This window comes from Odontesthes bonariensis, chromosome 16, assembly GCF_027942865.1.
Source record: "Odontesthes bonariensis isolate fOdoBon6 chromosome 16, fOdoBon6.hap1, whole genome shotgun sequence".
Lineage (NCBI taxonomy): Eukaryota > Metazoa > Chordata > Actinopteri > Atheriniformes > Atherinopsidae > Odontesthes > Odontesthes bonariensis.
Window position 1 is genome coordinate 13,031,608 of NC_134521.1, and position 22,575 is coordinate 13,054,182.

A 22,575-nucleotide genomic window follows, 5' to 3' on the forward strand; every position below is an offset into this window, starting at 1 on the left:
AACATAAAAGAAAACAAAAACAAACTAACAATAAAGAAAAAAAATAAATAAATAAACCTATCTGACTGTTCATGATGCCTGCCTCATGCTGTTGTGGCCACACTGTCCAGACATTGGTTTACCCACAGTCACGAATTTAGAAAGCCCACTTTATCCATTAAAGGACTGGATAGATATACTTCACTGACTAACAGTTAGAGCCCTGAGACACAAACTAAACAAAATGGACAAAACATGTCACCTATAACTCAAAGCATTGCATGGTTATTTCCAACACCCTGGGAACATTTCACCTCAGGGCCTATCATGCACAGCAGGGTCTAAGCTGAAAAACTCCTGTGGGCACAAATGCTACCCAGAAAGATCTATGATAAAATTTGGGATAGAAATGAAAAACACTGCAATTTATGGCAATGGTAGTGTGGATAAGGTGATGGTATACACACATGTGGCTACACTCAGTCACTATTCCTTTTCTATGCAGAACTTCTATGTTTAATTAACACTTTAAAAAATATTATGGTGATATATGTTCAAAACTCCCCACTTCTTGCCCAGCAGACAGGGATTATTATAAACTGCAAATAGTTTGGAAATTAAAATGTTGGATTGTCTTTGTAGATTCCATAATCTTATAGTTTACCCGAGATAACTGTGTGCCTAATACTTGTATGTGTGTGGTTTGCTCTTAAAAAACCCCAACAACAAACAAATCTATTTGACCTCACCGGACCGCACGTTCCTTTACCAGCTACGACCCTTTAGGACTGGGCTGGTGCCGACAAAGAAACCACCGTTTTGACTTCCTTTGCTATACCTGATTGGGACGTTCTTGAAGAAAATAGATTGTCAAGAAAAATTGCTTTATGAGAAAGTAAGGAGCAAACAAAGTCAGTTTAGAGGCAACGCAGAGAGCAGGAATCTAACCTAACTTCGTGGAGGCGGTTCCATTAGCGGACGCTAGGAGCTGTCCGCGGTGCTGAAGCCTCGGCTGCTTTTCCTCTCTATGTGCCGACACAGAGGCAGGAATCCGCTTACGGTGCGTCCAAATTAAAGAGGGACCTCCGCATTCCTCTTGGTTATTCTCGACTGTCTTCACTCTTCGACTTACTGAAGAAGCAGCCGGTGCGCCTCTGTTTGTATTTTGCGGACGTAGAAAATTCTCGCCGTGCTTATTTTTCTTTTCTCCATTGGAAGTATTATTTTTCGAACACACGGACGTCCTCTGTTGCAACGTGAAGAGCAAACCTCGACTTTAGTAGACATGTGTATGAGACAAGATTGCCAAATTAAGACCCTCTTCGTGGTTTTGGTTCTTGCTGCTATCGTCGACAAAATGAATGGGCAAGGTAAGAACTTGGATCGTACGCACTTTGTGGAGATTGTTCCGTACACTTCCCTTTGTCAAACTATACACGGCAAAGACACAGCTCGGTGCTGGGCTGTGACATCAGGTTTACGACAGATCTACAAGTGTGAATGTGGGGCAAAATTAGATTTAATATCTTTGTTAAGTTTATTGTGTGATGGTGAAAATATGCCAAGCAACTAAAACTACATTATGACAAGACTAAAAGTTGGAGACTTTTATACTGTATCTTCTCATGTGTTATCCACCCAATCTAAACATACCACCGTCAAATCTAACAAGAGGGATTTGGTGAAATAAATCCCTGTACACACGGAACATGCCCAATTACAAGTTATAGATTCTCACATTTTGCCACTGAGTTTAACAACCAGTTACATAACAGTATGCTGTTAATCACAACTATGAAAACAGCCTCGGGAGAGAAGAAAACCCAATAAGACACTCACAAACACTATTATGATACATATTCGACCTAACAAGATCAATTATCTGGCCGTGTTTACACGTTTATGTCTCTATTGAATCCCCTGGGTAAACAGTCAGGAAGTGACTTGTTTGGGCACCGAGGTCTGCGTGACAGACGGTGCTCCTTAATAAGACTCTAATCCTCTGGAATTGCGAGAGATTATTGACCAAGCTGTTTGACACAGTTGAGTGGGAAGCGGCAACGGACTCATGCACAGTGGCCTTGTCCTAATTATTTCCCCAGTGTGGGTCTGCCCTCTCCTCATCATTATGACTATGCTTTCTGTTGGACAATCTGTGTTTTAGTTTGTAAACACGTTTTTTACTCTCACTCTTTATGGGAGGTGATGCATCGTTTTTGTCAAGTAACTGGATGGAGACAAGGACCACATCTTAAGCTGTGCAGATATTATTTGCTCAATAAATAGGGAATTAAAACGGCTCATAAATAAAGTTAAACAAGATGCCTATGATGCACAAATTATGGCAACGGTGTAGTAATAGTTGTATTTTCCACCCTTAAGCATTTTTGTATTAATGTTACATAGAATTTTTAACAAGAAAAAAATAGTAGGTAATACAATGAAGTTCGTTGATAGATACCAGTACAATTTAAATGAATTTTTACTTCTCCGTTTATGAAAATTGTTTCATGATAAAAATTAGCACATCTATGAGTAAAAGCTGATGACAAAGCAATTCAATAACTGATGAAATAAGTCTATGTTGCATTGGCTGGTTCAGTTATTACATCTCAGCCCATTGGAAACTGAGCTGCAAATTTGCACTGCCCTGAAACAATATTTTACACTCCCAACAAAACAGCAGCTGACTGAATATGTAATAGGAGAGAAAGGTGCTGCATCAATACAGGCTAGACCTTCGGAAGCTTACGTAAACAATAATTCAAATCGAGTTATATGTGGTGTAACCTAACACACCCAGAAGACATCTGAATCATTTACTTTATTAATTATCCTGTTTTAGTAAACATACTCAGCAGTGGAACAGAGTGCAATAATGTAATGGAGATATGAGAGCGTCTTCGGAGTCACAATTGTAGAAATTCTGAGAGATAAAAAAACTCAAGGGAGAGCGGAAATGCACAGCACAGTATTTTTTAGGGTAAAAACATTTAACAGCTCCTTTCAGGGAAGTCTGACGTTGCTTAGTAAGCAAACAATCACAAACTAATGTTAAACTCTAAAAGGTGGGCATTTTGATTTTTGATCCTTTAGGGTTTGATAGATTGTCATTGTCAGACGGTTTGCACTCCATCACAAGAACAATTGGGGTTTCATTTTAGGAGAGGTCTTACGCTCTCATTTGTGGCATTGCTTGTTGTTATGAACTTTCTACAGTCTGCAACTCAGTAGGGAATACGGACATTGATCCATCTATTTCATTGTCAGATACTGGGAACTGTGCTTTATCATCCAGTGCACATGCTCCATTTTCACATTATGCATTTACAGAAAATTAAATTTCAAGTTAAAAATGTCGCTAATGTGTCATAGTTATTTGTGATTTGTCATAAAAATGACTAAGCATTAGATGTTCCGTAATTGCTGGCGTTGTCCTAATTTGCATACTTTCCCTTTTCCATTCTAGTTGTTAAGCAAAATGATGATTTCTTCAGAAGTGTTGTTCAGGTCATACATGTTGTCACTATACAAAATAAAATATTATGAATATGAACCTCTCTGCACCCCCTCCTCCCTCTTTAATGAACATTTAAAAAACATCTTTTCATAATTTTTTGGGTAATCCTGAAAACAAACCCGACCAACTACATAATCACTTTGATGGGTGTAAAATAAATAAATTGCTGACTTTAATTATATCAGAGTTATTTCAGTAAATATTGATAACCTGGACTTTGGTGGGGTTTTTTTCCTCATGAACTTAGGACTGACCATGTGATGAAAGACAATAATTTGCAAATTAACAGCTATTAGCCCTCCACCTTGCGATTGTTTTCGCAGCTAATTTCCTGCGAGTCAGAATGAGAATCATTATAATTCTACTTAGAATATTTCAGTTAATGCACAACGTTAACTGCAAAACATCAACAATCTGAAGTGGACAGCCCCATCCTTTGCCTTTTACCAGGAATTTAAGTTTAATTGTTCACAAGGACTCAGTCATGTTATGTGCAATTGTCAGTATGACTCAATTTTCCTGTGTAGAAGCTATTTAAATGTTGCTTCTCTTTGTCTTGAACACGTACAAGTGTAGTGATTTGCGATGCCATTGAGGTCATATGTTGATGGCTTTGTGTGCTATAATTTAGCTGGGTGTGTAAAATAAGTCAATTCTGCAAGATTAAATGTTATTAAAACAACGTATTTTGATGTAAAATAGATTTTTATGTGATGATTTACGAGCAGAATTAGGGATGCACAAAAACAATTTTTTTAAAACATTATCAGTTATATTACACGTCACTCCTACTGTACAAATGAACTCTCAATATTTGGATTGCGATAATAAAGAAAGGAACAAATATGTATCATTTTTTACATAAATAGAAAATACACTGTCATAAAGTGGAACGCATGCTATTTTAAGAAGATGTTAACACCTTTACATTTCTGGATCAAGTTGGATTCTCTGTGAGAGAAGCTGGAGGAAAGCACACTACACCTTGCAAGCCAACATTCCTAATTGCTTTAAAATGATCATCTACCAATTCAACACTCATTAGAAAGTCATTACCAACATACCAGCCCAGTATTAACAGATTTGTCAAAGACTGCAAATAAATACGTGTAAAATTCTGAAAAAAAAAAAAAACAAGGAAAAAAAAAAGAACTATAATGAGCTATTTATGCATCCATTCTGTTCGTAAAGTTTTTGGTGGCTCTGGTTCAGCACTTGAAGTTTTTAAATTTAAAAAACATTGAGCTGAGACTGTTAGCCTCATGCATACATAATATAACTACCTTTTAACCGTGATATGGAGAGTTGGGGTGTTGGAGGAGGGCTGTTATATGTGCCCTGGAGTTCTCCTCGGAATTGGAAGAGGTTTGTATTAAAACAACGTCACTGACGGATACTGAGACACTAAACACACATGGAGAACGAAGCACATTTCCAGTGGTGTGCTTTTGTACTGACACCTGTTATCACTCTATCAAGCTGCTTTTATCGCAAACAAACGTACTGTGAGTGCTTTTTCAACTCAGTGGCAATTGTCATTAATGTGACAGGTTACAGGACAAGCTTTTTCTCTTCCAACATTGAAGATGTTATTCACAATAGGTGATGAACATTTCCGGGATGATGGGGATAAGAGTCCTTCTTTGGTTTGATTGCTTCTTTGAGCAGTCTTCTGGAAAAAATCTGAACACTCTCTAATTCTATGGGAGGGAACACAAATCATTCAACACCTGTTTTTTGAATTGCCAGTTATTAACTTCATCAAGGGCTATTCAACATCTGTGAGCTGTCATAATTAGTTTAACTTTCCCAAGGCCTGTCAATGGTAAATGAGAGTCATTATGCCAGAATGCCCCTCTTCAAGGCTTGGCGCCTGCCTGCCACATCCCCTCTCTGTGCCTGTCGTGGTCTCTTTCACTGCCTCCTAGGTGGAGCTCACAGCTTGGCTGAATGCGACTCATTTTCAGCTCTTCATGTGCAAATTCTCCCTCGCTCAGTGAGAATGTTCTATGCATCCTAATTTAACTCATTGCTTCATATGTTTCCTTCCTCAAAAGTGTGCAGCTTTATTTGTCGACGGAAAAAGACTGTTTTCAGAAGCCTCTTTTTGGATATTTTCCCTGTTTTGCTTAGAAAATAACTTCAAAAGCCAGTTTTACCCCAGGGATAAGAAATCCTTGCTTTCTTACAAAATCAAGATGGACCTCTGCTAAACCTTAAAAGGAAACAACAGTTCAAATGTAAAATTCCAGATGCTGATGTACACATGCTTTATAAATACAAGATTTGGTCGGGTTGTGTGAATAGTAAATAGACGAGATCAATCTATCTTATAATACTTCAAGTTTCCTGTATTCAAAGTGACATAATACTCGTCGGTCAGTTATGGCAGTGTTCAGCATTTGAATCATATAGTCACACATCAGTTTTGCTTGAAAACTCCATCATACCACTCCAAGATTGCAGGCATAATAACCCTGAAAATGTGCACTTGAACTATGATTATAGCACTGGCTACAGCAATTAAGCAACAGAATCACAATTGCTGCATTACAAAGACCAATTCTTATGCATAAAAAATTACAGTTCATCAATTCAAAGTATTCACAGATTTACACTGTTAGTTCTGCTATTTGTTTGTAGATTTACATGTAAAGCATTTAGATCTTTTTTCACCCAGCCATGCATTTTCTATACCCGCTTAATCACGGCTGCGAGGAGGCTGCAGCCCATCCCAGCTGCCATTGGTTGGGGGGTGGGGTGGGTTGGGGGTGGGTACACCTTGGACAGGTCGCCAGTGCATCACAGGGCCAACAGAGACAAACAACCATGCACACTCACACTCACAGCTAGGGTGAATTTAGAATCACCAATCAACCTAACATGGATGTTTTTCAATGGTTCTATTATTACCCAAATAATAACTTAGAATAAATAAATAGAATAAAGAAGAAAAAATAGATAAAAGCACTGCTTTTAGAGAGAAGACAAGAAAAAGCCTCTGATAGCATTCCCATAACTCATGATGCTGGTGCAGCTGCCTCTAAGCTCTTATCCTTCAAACATTAGATCAACTACTATCTATTATTAATTATTTAACAAATAATAGCTCATTTAACATGTTCTACTTTCTAATTTCAACAATTTATTATCTTTGCCTTTGAATTCAATGTGGATAGTCTTTTTCTTTGACCAGTTTGTGTTGTTACTGTACAAATACCATCAGTTCTTAAAGTCCCTAAAGGTTTGTTCTTAGAAGGTAATTACAGCACTAGCTTCAGCAATTAAGGCACAAAGTTCACGACTAGTGCACTGTAAAAACTGAATAAAGCCAGTTTTTAGTTCCAAGTTACAGTTCATAGGTAGAAACCAGTGTTAATTTTGTCAGCTTTTTTAAATTTAGTCTTAGTCTTAGTCACAATGTCGAAAATCAATTTTAGTCTTAGTCAAATTTGAGTCATTTTAGTCAACACTGTACATAATAGAACTTCTCCACACACTGCTTCTCTTTTTAACATATATCACACTGTACAGAATGAAACTTCTCCACACACTGCTTCTCTTTTTCTCTATTTTATTTATATAACACTGTGCAGACATCTTGGCCACCGGCATCGTCGGCATGATCAATCATTATCATGCAGGTTGTTTTGTTGTCCTTCGAAAATTTTTATTTTCTGGAAGCAATTTTTGCGTCATCGTCTCGTCATCGTCACGGGAAAAAGGGGCGTTAACGAAATATTTTCGTCATCGTCCTGGTTGACGAAATTAACACTGGTAGAAACATCTTATTTTGTTTTGCACAACACAGTTCTGCTTTTTTGTTTGTACAGTTACTTGTCGAACATTTAGATCTATAATTGCCTATCAATGCATACTCAGAAAAAGTATGTATAGATAGGCAATCTATACTCTGATTTCAGAGGGAAGGCAAGAAAGGGTTTCCTTCCTGATAGCATTCGCATGACACATCACATCCGGTTTGTTTAATCAGTCTGACAGTTTGGATAAACCAGAAATGGGTTCCTGCATCTTGATAATTACATGAGAAGTTCCTCTAACAGCTTGTGTTTTGTCTCAGCACTATCATCTCTTCAAAGATGAAATGTTACAGGTTTGCAATAAAATTGTCAGGTTGTATGTTCAGCCTGGGAGAATGATTTCCTCTGGATCAGAAGGAGGCGTGAAAGCTCTCACTCTACGTAGGGAACAGGGGCAGCACAAACAAACAAACCAACAAAAATTTGTTGGTGGTGCATCCTCATTTCATTTTTGTCAAGTCAGGAGTACCCCTTTTGCAAAATGTTAAAAGAAGAGATGTCTACCACTTTGTCAAGGCACAACATCTCAGGTTTACTTTGTACCTGTTTTGTCTTTGGCCCTCTGCCTTATCGATCCCAGCAGTCTTCCACAGACAAAAAAATAAAAAAAAGTCAGCGGTGTTAGCCTCTGAGAGGCCAAGCCTCCTTTCCGCACCTTTGCCTGGCCGTGTATATACTTCCCTAATCTGGAGTGGCGGGTTTTGCGGCTGCAGTGGGTATGGCTCTCTGAAACGATTAGGCCTGGGGACAGCTCCAGCTCTCTTCCCCTCTTCTTCATGCCAGATCCCATCTAGAAAGCATTTCATCTGTGGCAGTGGAAAGGCTTATATGTAAGGTCGCAGAGTGCTGTGTGGAAAGCAGCAGGTAATAGGCTGTGTAATGTGTTTGGGGGAGTAGTTTTAGTATTCACAGTTAGCGCTGACCTCTAGCAGGCTGAGCCACCCCCACAGTAATTTCCACCGAAAAGATGTAATTGAATTCATCAGGATGAGTAAACATATTATAAGTAGCAGAGAAAGATAACAATGTTGTGGATAGATCAAGGAAGGGGATAGTGGCGCCATGAGTAATTGAAAACAGTCAAAGACAAACAAGAGCAAGAAAAGTGTCGAGCGCGCTGTCAAAAGTTATTGCATGCACACTTATAATTTAAATGCTTTTCTTTATTCCTGATTTTACTCACCCAATGTATGACTATAAGAACAACTGACATTAAACATCACCAGAATAGTGTTGAAGAAAACAAAACAGCTCACAGTCTGAGCCAATAGTTAAAAAGAAAAAGTGAAGTATCACAGACATACACCCATTTCCAAGTCAACACTTCAGCCGCACAAAACAGAGCAGAGGCTGACATTGTGACCGCAAGCTTTGTTCTCACCACTGAGATATATTGGAGTCATGTCCCGGAGGACCTTGTGTATAATTTAGAGGTTCTAACATCGACCGCCATGTCTAAAATATAGAAGATTGTCAGTCCAAGAAACTGCTGGGTGGCCGGGCAATTGTGTGTCAGTCATGCAGTATCTGTCTTGGGTTCACTTTTGGTGATCGAGAACCAGTTCATTGTGGCTGATTTCCTCTGTTAGAACAGCGAGTAGGCTTTTAGGAGGAATACTTAAGACTGAATTACTTAGCAGGAAACTGCAGCAGCTCTGTTAGACCATGTCAATGATGGTTGGACTATAGCTTTTAGTGGTAAAGGCTGATGTATGTATTGCTGACATTTCTGTGGTGTGTTAAGTGTACTACATGGTAAAGTGCTCTTCAGGAGCTTCCTACTGTTGGACGAAAAGACAATCAAATAATACATTTGAGAAGGACACAAAGTATTAATTTGCTTGATGTTTGTGATTCTAGTTTTCAAGAATGACACTTAATACACTTTAATGTCTCTAATTTCTAATTTTATTAACCCTAAACCCTCTTTAAATGTTTGAATTTGACTCAGCAGGTCATAACGACTAAAGTTTAAAAAGATATTCCCTTGCTGATGTAAATGATCAGTTTTATGTGATATTTTTTATATTTAGACAGTGTTTTGTATCTTCTCGCTTTCCTGACTTTATCTTTAAAAACTTAAAACTATGAAGTGATTGCATTGCAAATGTGGACAATCTCCCACACTCTCTTTTTGATATTAAGAGTTGTCAAAATGTCCTTGGCTGGATCAGAAGTTCCGCAAATACACCCTTTTTGAATGTCCTCAAACTTGATGTTCAATAACAATCAAACAGTAGCTTTCATATGGTGGGTGATTGGACATTAGATACTGAGATTAGACATGAATCTCTTGCACTTAATAGTTAATAATCCTAGCTTTGATTGTCTAAAGTTGAGGACATGACTTTTGCAGGGAAATAGCTTTTTATTGGTCTCTAGTTGTTTCTGACTGCTTTGGAGCTGCTTTTGAGCTCCTATTATTCAAACATTATTCAACATTCACATCTCCGAGATCAACTAATGTCAAAATATCACGATTGCCTTCAAGTTTGATCCTGTGCGTCATCTTTTTCTTTGACCAGTTGTGTCGTTATTACACTAATATTATTAGTTGTTGGTCACTTTTCTATTTTTTGTTGTATTGTATTAGACATTACATTAAAGCTAGAGAATAACATACCCAATCAGCACAAATTCTGTTTATGCCTGACATTGCAGACTTTGAATTAAATCAGAATTATAATGCAATGCAATGCAAGTTTATTTGTACATCACAATTCAACAACAAGGTAATTCAAAGTGATTTACAGATACATTAAAACGGTAGAAATAAAAAGCACGATTTAAATTTCAAACAAAAAAGAAAGAAATAAAATCAGTAGTTAAAATGTGATTAAGTTGAAACTCAAGCATAAAGGAAACCAAAGGAACCAAGGAAAACAAAAAAAGGAAAAACAGTAGGATTCTTCTTTGCATTCTTGCAAAGAGTGGACAAAACCTTTTGCACAGTATAAAATGAAGTACTTTAGCACTGACTGAGTGAGAATAGGCCAAGTGATTTTGCGATGATAATTGTAGTACTAACCCCTGTAGTGAGGCAAAGTGCTAACATCACTCCTCTGTCGGATATATGAGAACAGTGAACTGCCTGTTGTAAATCTGGGGTATATTTACTGCAGTTCAAGTAAAGTCAAGCAAATGTAAGTGCTATGTTCTCATGCAACAATCATATAAATAGAAAAAAACCTGCTTGAAAACACAAACCAAAGTGACAAATGTCTCACCAGTACAAAGACATTTGGAGGCATGTTTTATAGAATGAAATGTGTAGAAAAAAGTATCAGTCCAACAAAGCCTGTAAAATAAAATTTTATATATTTTTTTACTGTAAGTAATACTCCAATCAGATCATATCATGCATTTAATCAATTTAGTCTTGCTTTCCCAACTCCTCATGAATCCTAAATCATTCTTCACCAAGGCTGGACTGTAAGAAAATGGAGAAACTATAACTTGTTTGTAATACTTCAAAGTCCAAGTCAGTGTTCCATTATGTAGCAGTTTAGTTGCACATGTGAAAACTTCGACCCTCTCAGTCTTGTGTTGTTATATTTCTATTGATACAAGCTCAAGTATCAAAGATGTAGGATCAGAACTACAGGGGGAAATCACTTAGCAGCTTTCTGAAATCAAAAAGGATTTGAATGAAAAGATATCAAGCGGGAGACTGATGCTGACTACTTGAAATAATAGAATATTTTGCTGCAAACATGGATGGATGAAAAAAAAAACAAGAGACATTCAACAGGTAACAACAGGAATCGAGCATGAAGGCAGACGGTTGAAAAAAACAACAGATATTGTAGGACTGAAGGAGAAGTCGGTGGAAACAACTGGTGACAGAGTCAAGAGGTCACAAATAGTCATTAGGGGATGAGTGACAAGTGTGCATGTTAAGGGAGCTCAGAGGATACTTGGTGGACACATCACAGCTGGAAAAACATTTAAATAATTACATTTTTGACAGCTGGATTCCATTTAAGCAACTTCAAATGTGGGTATTCTGGCTCACTGACTTTATGGCTTACACAGATTCATGAAAAGAAATGAACAAAGCCATTGTTACTGTTATCTGGCTCCAGCACTTTGGGATCTTGTCGTTTGTCTATTTACTGCCACCACACCTCCACTCTCTTCTGTCATCCTGGCTGTGGCCTCAAATTTACCTCGGTGTGAAATCTCTTTATTGGTTAATTTTTTTACATGTATTTAGAGGAGAGGAATTAAGGGTCTTGCTGGGGGAGTGAAGACAGACGGATGTAATCTTTGCAGAGGGATTTGGGCTGTTCGTCACGCACATCACACCGATGTCTGTTTAAAATGATGGCTTGGAAGCAATGATGTCTTATCCTGGGAAATGCCTGTGGCCTCTCCTCCTCCACTGTCGTGTCTATTCCTCACCATCTCTGGTTGCATCATAGGTGGGTGGGACTATGAGGCAAAGAAAGGAAACAAGGAAATATTTTTTTTAAAAAAGAGAGAAATGAGAGGACGGTCTTGTGTCCTGTTAAACAGATGGTACCCAATAACATTGCACATTTGGATAACTTAGAAAAACTTATCTAAATTTGGTGAACTGAAGTGAACACTATTGACCAATCTTTTTACTGCATAGAAGGGCAGCTCTAACATACAGTAGGACCTCTCAGTCTGTTAGCATACCCATTTGCAGAATCTGTAAAGGAAATATGCTACGTTAGAGTAGCTGTACGGCAACAATAACCATTGTGTTGTGCTGCCCATGAATACAGTGTTTTTTATGATTTTTCTCTCCATCCTACATCCTACAGCATGAAAATAGTATAGGCTTATTGCCCATAAAACTCCACCCTCATCAGTCTGCATATTGTTAACATTGCTGACTGTAAGGTACAGTCTAATACACACTGAAAAAAAAACAAAAAACTGAGATTTATCCTTTCTAACATGGAGCTGTTTTTCTTTTTCCTTTTTTTTTCAGCATTACGAGGTGAGTTGCATCTTGAACACAAAATTCGGTGGAACCTGCCCTGTAAGAACAAAATACCCAGATGTTTATCTGCAGGTAGTCTATGGAAAAGTGAGAAAAAACATTCTGTCAGGATCATTTGATAGCATTTTCCAAACAAATATCCATGCTACCACCAACCACTCTCACATCATGGGTTTTCTCTCTTTTGGTCATTGTATTGGGCATGAAAGGTTCGGCTACATCCTGTGTTTTTATCAGGACAAAAGAAGGAACATTGAATTTATAATCTGCAAGGACTGCTGCTGAAATAAGGCCTGTGTTAGACTCTCTAGTACACAGTCTCAGTCTTTTATTATCTCCCAATGTTGAAGCACATTGATTTTTTTTTTTTTTTTTACATTGGTCATCATCAGAAATGTGTGTTTTCCCTTTTTCTTACACCACAGTCAGATGAAGACAAAATAACACGTATAAAGAATAGCGCAACAGCCTCTCATTTCTCATAGCAAGCCTCAGAACATCGCCGATGATCGTAGCTGTGATTGTTCGCTTTGTTTTAATGGCAAAAATTGCACCTTGATTCGACTGAGATAGTAAGTTATAAGCAATTTGAGAAAGCAGGCGCAAACCTGAGAGCACAGTTGCAGAGTCGGTAAGAAAGAATAAGGAGAAGTGGTGGGTAATCTTCTTCATTTTGTTAGATAGACGTCATTTAATGCGCCACTTACTGAATGTTTTTATCTAGAGTGCCTTAACAAAACCAACAGAGCATATGGGACCCTACATAGCTCAAAACTCTGACCTGGAAAATGTTAGAATTTATCACAGTTTTCAATCAGCGCATGTTAGATGATGCCAAGCAGACAAATGTCGTGTTACTTCATGCCTAGGTGTGCACAATGAGCGGAGCTGTTAGCAAATAGCCTGTCAATGTCAGTGACCATTCCGCCTTGAAGGTGACATGTTTGTGTTTAGCTGAACTTATTATACATCCTTGTCATAGCAGTTTCATTCGGCGAGTAAACAAATTGAGAAGGTCTGGAAGGTTTTAGGAGAGCTGGAAAAAAAACTCATCACAAAAGTGCACCACTTGGCTCCAGTGCAATTACCTTCTGTAAATGAAGCCCAGTATGTCCTGTGAGTCGTTCACCCTCTGTGCAGGCAGTTTGCACGTACACTGTGTCAACAAAGCAGCACGGGCCTCTGTGTGGAAGGTGCGAGGCTGTTTACCTTTGTTGTGGTGTGGATTGATGAGGTGGCTGAGGCAGAGGCAGGGGCATGATGTGAATAGTTGGAGTATTACTGGGGAGAGAGGTGTTTCCCCTCCGAGGCGGCTAACTGAGTTTGACAAAGCTGTTTCTGCTGGGAGGCTGCAGGAGTGCTCCCTGGCGCCGCTCCAGGAGCTCCGGGTCTGCATGTAGATGCACATTTGAGGCAGTGATGAAAGGTAACACAGAGACAGGAGGGAGGAGGCTGCTTCCAGTAATACAGTTTTCGTAGAGTAAGTCAGCCTATATTGCATTTAATATTTTATAAGCATGGAGAGAACACTGAAAGTAGATAAAGCATGGCTTATCGGATGTTCTAGATCCACATCTGTGATATTTATGTATTGTTTTTATCAATTCCACAATTGTAGATTTAGATAAGAATTTAAGACTCTTATAAAACATTACATAAACAATACAAAAAATTGTATGATAGCTATGGCTTGAATTATAATCGACAACGTATGTTGCCTAAAATGAGCCCTGACATAGATTTGGAAAAAAATAGTTGTAGAAAATGTCTATAGTCCTTCTAGCCTGCGCTTGGTTTGCCTGGTCATGTTGATTTTTTTTCCCTTATTTACTGCAATGGATTTTTTCAAACCTGTCTTTCTCTTGTTAAATTATTGATTCAGTCTGCTTTTGGGATCGCCTTTTTTGGATGGCACATCCCTATGGTTTTCACAAGGGCCAAACCACTGTGTGATTTTTGCACAGCTCTGGCTGCCAAGAAAATTGGATTAAATTTCAGCAGTGATTTTGGAGTCATTTTATTCTGCAGTCTTTCCTTTCATTGTCTGCATGTGAAATCTCTGTCTGAGCACCCTTTGCTATTTGTGAGGGGGCTTTAGTGAGTCATGACTGCAACCCAGTATCGCCACCCTCCTTTAACCTCTGAAACTCTAAGAAAGTTGACTACAGACTTGTTCATATTTACTCCACTCAGCTGTAAATGAAAGCAGAGATAAGAGAAAGGTTTCAATCCAGCAGGATTTGTCACTGTGTAAACCAGTGGGATTTGGGAGTGCACATTTCATCTCATGGCAAAATCCAGTCTGTCCAAGCTGATTATGAAGGCAAATACATGAACAAATTTGTAGGCACCAGTTCAAACATGTACTAAAGGTATGCAGTATTTTTTTCTTTTACTGTACATGACACAATTTACGAAAACGGGTGGCCGTACAGGGATTATGTAATCTCTAAAATGACTAAAGCATTGCAATTGATCATTATTATGCATCTTTTACCAGAGAAAGAAAGTATTTTATCATTAATCCTTACTGTTAGCAAAATGATAGTTTTCTTATTTACATCACAGTTTAAATGTACTCTATAACTAAAATTCCCTTTTGTATGTTGTAGTTCAAGTAAAGAAAACTTCAAAGATACACACTCTACTCTCTATAAATAGGAAACAAAACATAATTTGATGCTGAAATTCTCTCTCTCAAGAATGCGTTAGACTCTTGAAAGTAGAATTATTGACCAAGAGGCGTGTGTGCTGGAAGAAGAAGCGCACAGGGGTCATGTTCACTCTTTTCATTGACTCATGAATAGATCCCTTGAATAGAGGAGTTTTAATAGATCCTCAGGGAAAAAAAAGATCCTGTTGTTTCCATGGCAATATGTGTGAGGACTGTCCGCTTGCAGCGAGTAATCCCACAAGTAAACTATACTTGAAATATAGCAAATACAAAATAGGGAATGCTTTATCATTCAATTAGAACATCTAATTCAGGCTTAAATAAATACCTCAGCAGATAAAGATAATACAGAGAAAAATATCAGCTGTGATTGTTGGATCAGAGAAATGGAAAAAAAAAAAGTCAACGCATACAGATCTTCCATTACGCAAATGGATAGGGAAAGGCACTTCACTGTGTCTTCACTGCTCTTTGTCTCAGGCCATCTGAGGATTTGGTGAGTTTGAGGACAAACAGCCCCTTGATCTGAAGGCTCAGAATCACAGAGAAGATACATCAAAGCCTGCTCCGTCTCTCTAAGATGCTTCCGTTAGAGTAGGGAAGATTGAGCGAAGGAAGGGAAGATAAAGGAGGAGTTCAGGGGGCAAAGTTTGTGAGCGTGTGTACTCTGTGTGTTATTAGTGTGCTCTTTTTGTATGGCGAGAGTGTGTTGGATGTGAAATGGATTTGCTGAAAAAGACCACAGAAGAAAAGCAACCCATCGGTCACAAAAGCATCTTGGCCTTGTCAAACACTGACTCAACACAGGGCCTCTTAAATGATGTGTGCAGGTTAGAAACTAACTAGAAACAAGTTAGAAACTAACTTGGAGCTGCTTTACAAATCATTGGGGGGATTGTCTGATGATTTTATTCACTGCTCATATTTGCAAGGCAGTTACATTTCTCCGACTTACATTAATTAAAGTTTCAAAAAATTTCTATGAGAGAGCAAATCACTTTATATCAGTGGCACCTTTTTGCAGACTGGGCCATTTTTTAAGCTCTGACAAAAACTGGCACCTGATAAATACATCTTCATCAAAGCATGTACACCTTTGCAGTTTCTTGGCTGTGTTCATTGTTCAGTTAACGATTAAGCAGAAAGCTGTCCTTGTGGCCTTTATTTGAAACACTTCCTGTGAGAGAGGCTTCTTAAATTAATTATGTTTGCCTAATGAATAATTAAGCCAGGGGAAAGATAATGTGGTGTTATGCAGCGAGCCAGGCCATTGTGCATGTAGAACTGGTGCTCTGTGTGCCTGGCTGATTTCACATTGGGAGTGTGAAATGAGAATTAGCGAGCAATTTGCCTCCTGTTTCATCCTCCACCATGACTAAAACATCACCGCTGATTATGTCTTGACAAGTGTCAGTACTGTTCGCCTTTTTGTTAACTGTACCAGAGACAGGTTGTTTACGAGGTCCCATTATCGTGGCTTTGCATAGGATATTGTTACTGATTTTCAGTTTGAATAAAAGCAGAGTATGTGCCATGCTTGTACTGCCTCATACAGTAAGTTTGGGACAGAAATGCCTTATTATCTGTGGAGGGGTGATGCAGATAATAGAGATCAAGCCATGAGAGAAGATATTTGATTGTCTAAGTCATGTCAATTGTTACAGCTGGATATTATATGGGAGCCACTAGTGCAGGATTTAACATCAAATCCTGTGAGGTTGTAAGGTTTGTACAGCAATTACTTTTCTTTTGAGTTGTTGTTGCTCATTAAAAACACAATTTATTTGCTTATTTAATACACAAAATCCCTTTACATTACTTTTCTTGCCTTCATCCAGTTGAGGACTGATTTTTTTCTAGTCGTCTTTTTTTTTTAAATAAAATGTGGAACAAACTAATTTCCTGCAACGATTTTGATAGTTTTTAAAAGGTTATCTAGTGCTTTGAGAATATACGGGCTACATTGCTTACTTTAGATAATATAGCAAATCTAGCACACAACACAGACTGCCAACTATGTTCTCTGCTTGATAAGATAGACACCAAGTTTGGATACAGTTTCACAAGGCAAACACCGCTGACAGTTTCAATTTGCTGCCCCCACTGATTTGAAGGCTCAATGAGTCACTCTGTGAAAGAAAAAGGAGGGATGGACAGATGCACACAAACACCAGCACTCACACACACAAACCCTTTCTATCTCCTTGTCTCTTTCTCTTCTCTTTGTCCCTCCCTGATTATAAAGACTTGTCAAGAAATCATTGGCTCAACAGAGGAAGGGCAAATCCTCTTCAGCCAATTTAAATTCTCCTGAGCGCATGGAGCCGACTATTCCAAACTAATTAATAGACATGTTATGAATAAAAACACTTTGATTATGAAAAGAGGTTGCCCTTTGCCTCCTTTTAGGCTTGTCATTAGTATGAGGACACATGTGGTGTATAGCTGGAGTGTTGATACCAGCTGCCGGAGAGGGCTGCAGATGCCCCCTCTTGATTAAATTTTTTGCTCCTTGTTTAATTCAGGCCTGACTGCTTGGACCTTGTGTCATAGTGTGTGATTAGCTCTACCTGTACCAACAGGAGGGCTGGGGCCAGCAGGACCAGCAGGTCAAGGCCTATTCAAAGGGTAGGACACAAAGACATGCAACTATGGAGCCCTCTCTCCTGTCGGTGCACTTCATCAGCCTCTGCCTTACTGCGCTCTCAGTCAAAGTGATATACAGCACAGGTCCTCCTGTTCTATAGCACTGCTATAACTTGCACTTGCTTTATTTACGTGACTGCCTCACTCTGTGAGCTTATAGTACATCAGTTCCTCTTTTTCTTTTTGTGTACTAGTCACCAATAGTTTACATGCAAAGTAAATGATAAGAGTTTAAAACATTGTTCATTATTTAATAAGTGATGCTGTATAACAAACAATTTTTGCAGAATTAATATCTTACCGGTTAAAATGCTTAAAAATATCTAATAATTGTGCATCACAGTGGTGAATGATCTGCTGGCATTTTAGTTTCCAGAAGGGAAACACATCAAGCATGCTCATGCAAGCACAGCCAGTTAACATTTTTTGGTGGAGCTGTTAGCTTGTTTTATTGATTGTGCGGTATTGGTGCAGCATCTCAGAGATATGTATGGTCTCCATGCTGTTCTGAATGTATTTATGGTGTCTTGTGTTATTCTGCAAAGAAGTTCTGGCTGTCAACATGTGGTCCTCAGCTCGACTGACTCGTCCCAAAGGGGAAGCAGACCCCCTCCTGCAGGAGCCATCTGTATCTCGGACAAGGCTATCCATCATCCACACTGCAGCGCTCGATTTAGTTTTTTTTTTTTTTTTCCAGACAGCTTCAGGCAGCACTGAACAGCTTTACATGTACATGTCGGTAATGAGAGCCCTTGAAACCTGCCTAGTGGCTCTCAAAGCCTGCCTCAAGGGCTGAAGGGAATCAATGAGTCAATCCCGGAGGCTGCACACACACCCGTCCTCCAGGGTTTTGCCAAATGTGGGATTCAACACTACCCATCTTGTTGTGAAGACAGCAATATCAACTTAGGAGAAGATACTGATTGCTACAGTGTCCTTGCTTCAAGATTTGGTGGGAGATTAATTCTACCCTTATTCCATTAAGTAGATTGCTTTATTTGTTGATTTTGATACATGTGGTGTTACAAAACCCTCTCATATCACTTTTTTTTTATCAATGTAGAATTTCACATGCATAAGCATATAGTACATCATAGTGCAACAACGACACAGACATGCTCTTTTTGTAGAAACTCTGAACTATAACTAATATGCATCTTGAAAGTAAATGGTGTAAACGTCAGTTTGAACAGATGATATTTTAATCCCAGTTTAACTCCCTTTAGGGGAAACCCTGCGTCATATTTGCAGCTTAAAGATGGATGTAGCTGTTAAGGATTTCACAGAATATTTGACCACGTATGCTGATATATAGCTCACATTCATCAACATATCTGAAACAATAATAGTAGGTAAATTAGAAGTATTTTCAGTTTGTGAGATTTGCTAATTCACACTCAAGGTTCTGCCATAGGAAAGTGCTTCTCATTCATTTCTACAATGCAGACTTTTACAGTTACCACAGGTTATGAGATGAGATGTCACTGGCTCATTGCTAGAAAACAAATTAATCGAAGTCTAACTACTGTCCTCGCCTTTGATCTTCTGTAGCAGAAAAAAAAAATTCTCAGAACCTCTGAAGAACCCACAGCAGTTACGTGTTATCTTTCACAGTCATTCCAGCCCTATTTAATGTTGCACTGAGAGTACGTTTATCATTAATGGCTGTCTGAACCACAATACAGTAGGTTGAGCAGGCAGAATCCATTTTGTGTCTGTTAATTCAATCACCCTCAGCTGACTGCTGTGTGACGATGGTACTCCCGGGGGTCACACGGGCTTTGGAGAGTGAAGATAGAGGAAGGATCCTCTTGGCAGGGGTCGTGAAAATGTCGTAGCTCACTGCCCTGGTTAGATGAGGCTGTGTTACATGCCAGCTTGGCAGCTCAAGACAAGATAGTTGCAGCTTATCATATGTAAGCTTGGGGGAGTAGGCCAGTGGGAATCCCCACATTTTGTGTTGTTGTACGCAGTCCACATCTCTACAAAACAAATCTCATTCTTCATGGTGGTGTGTTGAGCTCTCACGCAGTTTCTCAATAATCACACAAACTGGTTGGAGACACATCTAAATCCCTCTCCCACAGGTTCCCAATTCCTCATACAACTTGTTGTAATGTTTTCTGAACCTCATACAAAGTGTGAGCAGTAAACAAATCCAACAAAGCCAGTGATATTTTACTGAGTCTGTGAATAGACTATTGTATGGATAAGATGCAAATTTAAAAAAAGAGTTGAAAAATAATCTCAGAACAATGCAAAGAAATGCAAATGACCACAAAGGGATGCAAACAAATAAACAGTTGCAGAAAAATGGCAATGAAGCAAAAGAAAAAAGAAGAAATCAATAAAAATCGAGTAATCAAACTGATGCAAAACAAATCTTTTTGTCCTTTAGTAAGGGGGCCTTACTCCTCTATGGGTGGGATTTACATGTATGTACTCGCTTCCATAGACAGATACTACATAAACTACTTTCTGTGCTGAGGATCACTCTCCTAATGTTCCACAGTGGTGCTCCCAAAAGTGAGTTTCAACTAAGTAAGCCCACACAAGACCATGTAAAATGAGGAGAGTATGTAAAGTATCAACATGTACCTATAAAAATCTTTAAAGCATGCAGGTGAAGATCTTAAGTTTATTTTGCCCAACTTCTTCAACCCATCTTTTGGGTCTGAGGGAATATGTGATGAAGTAAACACAGACCTGTGAGCAGTTCCTGGAAAACCCTGTGTCTTCATTTAAAAGAAGCCTTCTAAATGTTGATGGTTTTCTTGCAATGTTAGAAAACCACAGTGCAGTCCATTTTGTTTTAGCAAAAGGTACTTAGATGCAAATTTGTACAGACACAAGACGTAGAACGAGGACATTTTATAGTTGATAAACCATGGCTTTGTGAGGGCAAAACCTTTTTAATCTGGATTACTAGAAAGCTTCGGTTTGGTAAATACAGTAGGATGGTTAACAGTGAAAAGCTTTGAAGCCGATTCTGTTGACTTTCTATCACTGCATCTAGTTCACATGATTTGTGAGCTGACGTGTTGTTTCTATTCTCAGGCAGACACACTTTCAAAGGGGCCCTTAGTTATGTTTTGATCACACAGGAAAATATCCAGATTTTTTTTCCCTGTAATGATCCCCATCTTCCCCATCTGTGAGATTGACAGCAAGACTCCCTGTAGACAAACAGCTAGTCGTAGTGTTTGAAATCTATGGGAACATTATAACAATATGGACATATGGAAAGCTTAACGTAAAGCATTAATCATATGTTGAGAGCTATGCTTAAGCCCAACAGCTCTCCCGGTAGGAAATTGATTTAAGCTTTGTGCTTAGTTGTATGTGTGTAGTTCAGTTATACCAACCCATTTAATTGCTAAACACAAACCAGAGTAAACTTTGGCTGCTTCCTGGAACTCCTCGTCATCAAATTCTAACCAACAGTTTACTGTCAGCTATGGCGAATGCACCCAGGAAGAGTAAACATTGTGGGCGTGTGTGTTCATTCAGAGTATGTCTTTGTCTGGGAAAGTGTGTGCTTTTTTTCAGGGCGCGTGTGAGCACTTGAGCATGCGGCCAAAGCACTGGCACTAATAACACAAATTACATTTCTGTAGATAAACATATGGAGATTGCAGGCTGTGAAATTGACTCCAGGCTGTGAAATTAAAGAAAAAAATCCCAACTGAGGTGATAGCTGAGGTTGTTCAGGGGCGGAGCATATCACACTGTGCCTGTACATTCACTGCAATTCAATTATTGCCCTTGATCATCTTCTTCAGCAAGTCTGATGTGGTGCGACTCACTCTGCGATCCAGGACACTGACTCGATCTCAGAGAGATGTTTGATTTATTTGTTCATTAGGAGCTCTCTCTGCAGGCTCAGACCTCTCATCAATCCCTGTTCGCACTCAACAAGCACAATCAGCTCATGTCCTTAATAGCCAAAGTGAAATAAGAGAAAATTGCCATGCATCATAAACACTGATAAGGCCATACCCTGCCAAAATTTCCTACAAACCCATAGCATGGTAATCCCATACAAAGTGGATTGAATATTAAACAGTTTGGCATGTGGGGGGAAGGAGAGGAGGCCACTGAAATGCCAGGAGGATTAAGTCAGAGCGGATATAGTGCTGCAGTAGTAGCATGCTATATTTGAGTTTCTGTTTCTCAATAATAGAAATGTCAGGAAGGAGAAAGAAAGGCAAAAGAGGGGGTGTCCTAACTGCAGGCCTTAAAGTAAAAACTGGTTCATGCTAAAATGCTGTTGAGACCTTTATTCACATGGTTCACAACAACGCTGCTTAATAATTGTAGTGATGTGTGATGCACTTTTTTTTCCAAATGTAAAATAATTTTTTTCATTACGTTGAGCCCCCCCGCACGATGACAAATAAACGCATCTTTTTTGACTAAATGTAATGATTGAATTCATCGTTTAAAAAAAAAAAATCCATTCTGCAACAGAGTTGTGGAGGGAAGGGTTAGTCTTATCATTTTCATGCTTTATTTTTCAATGTTGTATCTTTACCTGAGCGATGACTTTGTCAGCATCATTGATGCCTATAAATCCTACCATAGAGGAGATTAGTCGGTGAAAAGCGCTGCTGCCCACAGTAATTAAAATTCTGCTGGATGGCCAGGGTTTCTCCTGCCACCATCTCTTCTGAGCATCACTCGCTCCTCTGTATTACTTACTTTCTTTGTCCTTTTGTCCTTTTCCGTGGTTTTAATCAGTTACCATGCATTTTAGACCTGATCGCAGCATTCTTTTCACATCAAGTGGATGATAAGCAGGTAGAACAAAGGGCCTTTGTCTTGAAAAATGATCACGAGTGACTACCATCTATTTGAGCCGTTTTTAAATCTCATCTCAGGGATCATACGGGTCTAGATTATAATTTGAAAAGCAAAGAGAGATTAAAGTTCCTATTCTACTGTGGCTATTCTTCAATTC

The 22,575-nt window shown here is 38.8% G+C and overlaps 1 protein-coding gene across 4 annotated transcripts in view; it reads left to right on the forward strand.

Annotated features, from left to right (window-relative positions):
* LOC142401054 (seizure protein 6 homolog) overlaps positions 1-22,575 on the forward strand; it is a 121,021-nt gene that overhangs the window by 24,775 nt on the left and 73,671 nt on the right. For 2 of the 4 annotated variants that reach the window (XR_012773059.1, XR_012773058.1), the window contains exon 1: positions 983-1,349. The exons of 1 other annotated variant lie outside the window; for it this stretch is intronic. Coding sequence is in view for 1 of the 3 variants with exons in the window: in XM_075486283.1 (XP_075342398.1) it covers positions 1,265-1,349 (85 nt within the window). In the remaining 2 variants the exon portion in view is untranslated. Of the gene's footprint in view, positions 1-982; positions 1,350-22,575 lie in introns of those variants that run through there. One more of the 4 variants, XM_075486283.1, reaches the window with a different exon arrangement.